We start from the raw sequence: 1,484 nt of genomic DNA, 5'->3' as shown, positions 1-1,484 counted from the left end.
TGCTAGAGTTTTGGGGACTTTGCCAGGGCCTGGTCAAAGTTTTAGGTAGGTTCTCTGCTGTGGAAGAACAGCATCTGTCTACTCTCCTCTTTTTTTTTTTTTTTTTTTTGGATTTGCAAATATTTTAATTCACAGAAACTCAAGTAGGGGGTGGGGCTGGGGGCTGGGGTGGCGTGTTGGCTGTCCTTCAGTCTTTACCAAGGCTTTCTCCAGCTCCCGTTAAGTGGCGACAGCATCCTAGAGACATGCAGTGGTGTGCTAGTACCATACACACGACACAAACTGGACCCGGCCTGCAACAGTGGCCGGGCTGGTGGGCGAGGGGCCTCTGGCTCCTCCAAGTCTGAGCCCTGTCACAGAGCAGGGTGGGGCTTGCCTGCTCAGAGGGTCCGCACAGCCACTGGGTAGAGGAGAGACAAGTGCTCAGCCCCTTTGATGGGCAACTTTCTGGTGGTGTAGTAGTGGATGACTTCTGGGACACTGTCGAACGGGGGGCTGTTCTGACCCAGAACGTACTTCTCTTTGGTTTTGGCCAGTTTCATGTGCATAAAGCCCTGGTTGCTCTTCAGGGAGAGGGAATAGTCGTGCTTGCTGGTCTGGCTGTTCCGGACAAGGTAGCTGCACTCTTTGCAGAGCCGCAGAAGGTTCTCGGCATCTCCTCTGCTAATGGCTCCGTGATACCAGATTTGCTTTTCCAAGGGGACAGTAGGATCCACTCTTTCGCCCAAGATTCCACAAAACTCAGGGCTCCCATGCTTGATGGGCTTGAAGCCCCCTCCAGGAGCTCGAAGCTGGCACCGCTGGTCCCGGGAAGGTGAAGGGGATGATTGCCGTTTCTCGTTGCCGTTAAACTGAGCTGCCAGAGCTGGGATGGTGACCCGGTTCCACTCCCAGGGCTGGTCCTACTCGTCGGCGGGCCTGTCGTCATCCTGGGGCAGCTTGCTCTCCCGTAGTCGGGGGCTGACCGTGCTCTCTGAGTCTGAGTCCACGCTTTGGCCATCGGGTTCATAAGGGGTGTCGTATAACGGGATGCCTTTGTGCTGGGACCCTACGCTTTCTTGCCTCTGAAATTCTGTCATGATCCTCTGGGCCTCGTAGGGCTCCATGTAGCCAGCACTCTCTCCCTTTCCTGCTTTGTTCTTGAGATCATTTTTGGCATCGAAGGGATCAGAATAGTCATCAGCGATGGTCACCTTTGCTGAGACTGAGTTCAACCACCTTCACTGGGAGAACATCTTCCTCCTTGTCCTTTTTGCTGGCCCCACTCTCCTCTGCGGCCGAGGAGGCACACTTGTTGAGCAGTTTCTTGCCACCGCAGGCCATCGGGCTCCAGGTGCGCTCTTTTTTTTTTTTTTTTAATAATTTTTTTAAAATGTATTTATTTTTGATACAGAGAGAGACAGAGCATGACTGGGGGAGGGGCAGAGAAAGAAGGAGACACAGAACTGGAAGCAGGCTCCAGGCTCTGAGCTGTCAGCACAGAG

General features: G+C 53.6%; 1 protein-coding gene across 1 annotated transcript; it reads right to left on the bottom strand.

Moving 5' to 3' along the window:
• Nucleotides 1–133: 133 nt before the first annotated feature.
• Nucleotides 134–1,314, bottom strand: LOC115304777 (SH2 domain-containing adapter protein B-like). Its single transcript, XM_029955123.1, is given in 2 exon segments — nt 134–1,193; nt 1,243–1,314. A coding segment is annotated over 1 exon segment (726 nt). The 5' UTR covers nt 1,107–1,193; nt 1,243–1,314; the 3' UTR covers nt 134–380.
• Between the last annotated feature and the right edge of the window lie 170 nt (nt 1,315–1,484).

Source organism: Suricata suricatta, chromosome 1, assembly GCF_006229205.1.
Source record: "Suricata suricatta isolate VVHF042 chromosome 1, meerkat_22Aug2017_6uvM2_HiC, whole genome shotgun sequence".
Taxonomy (NCBI): Eukaryota; Metazoa; Chordata; class Mammalia; order Carnivora; family Herpestidae; genus Suricata; species Suricata suricatta.
Note: the sequence above shows the minus strand (reverse complement) of the source record. Positions and strands in the feature narration are given on the sequence as shown.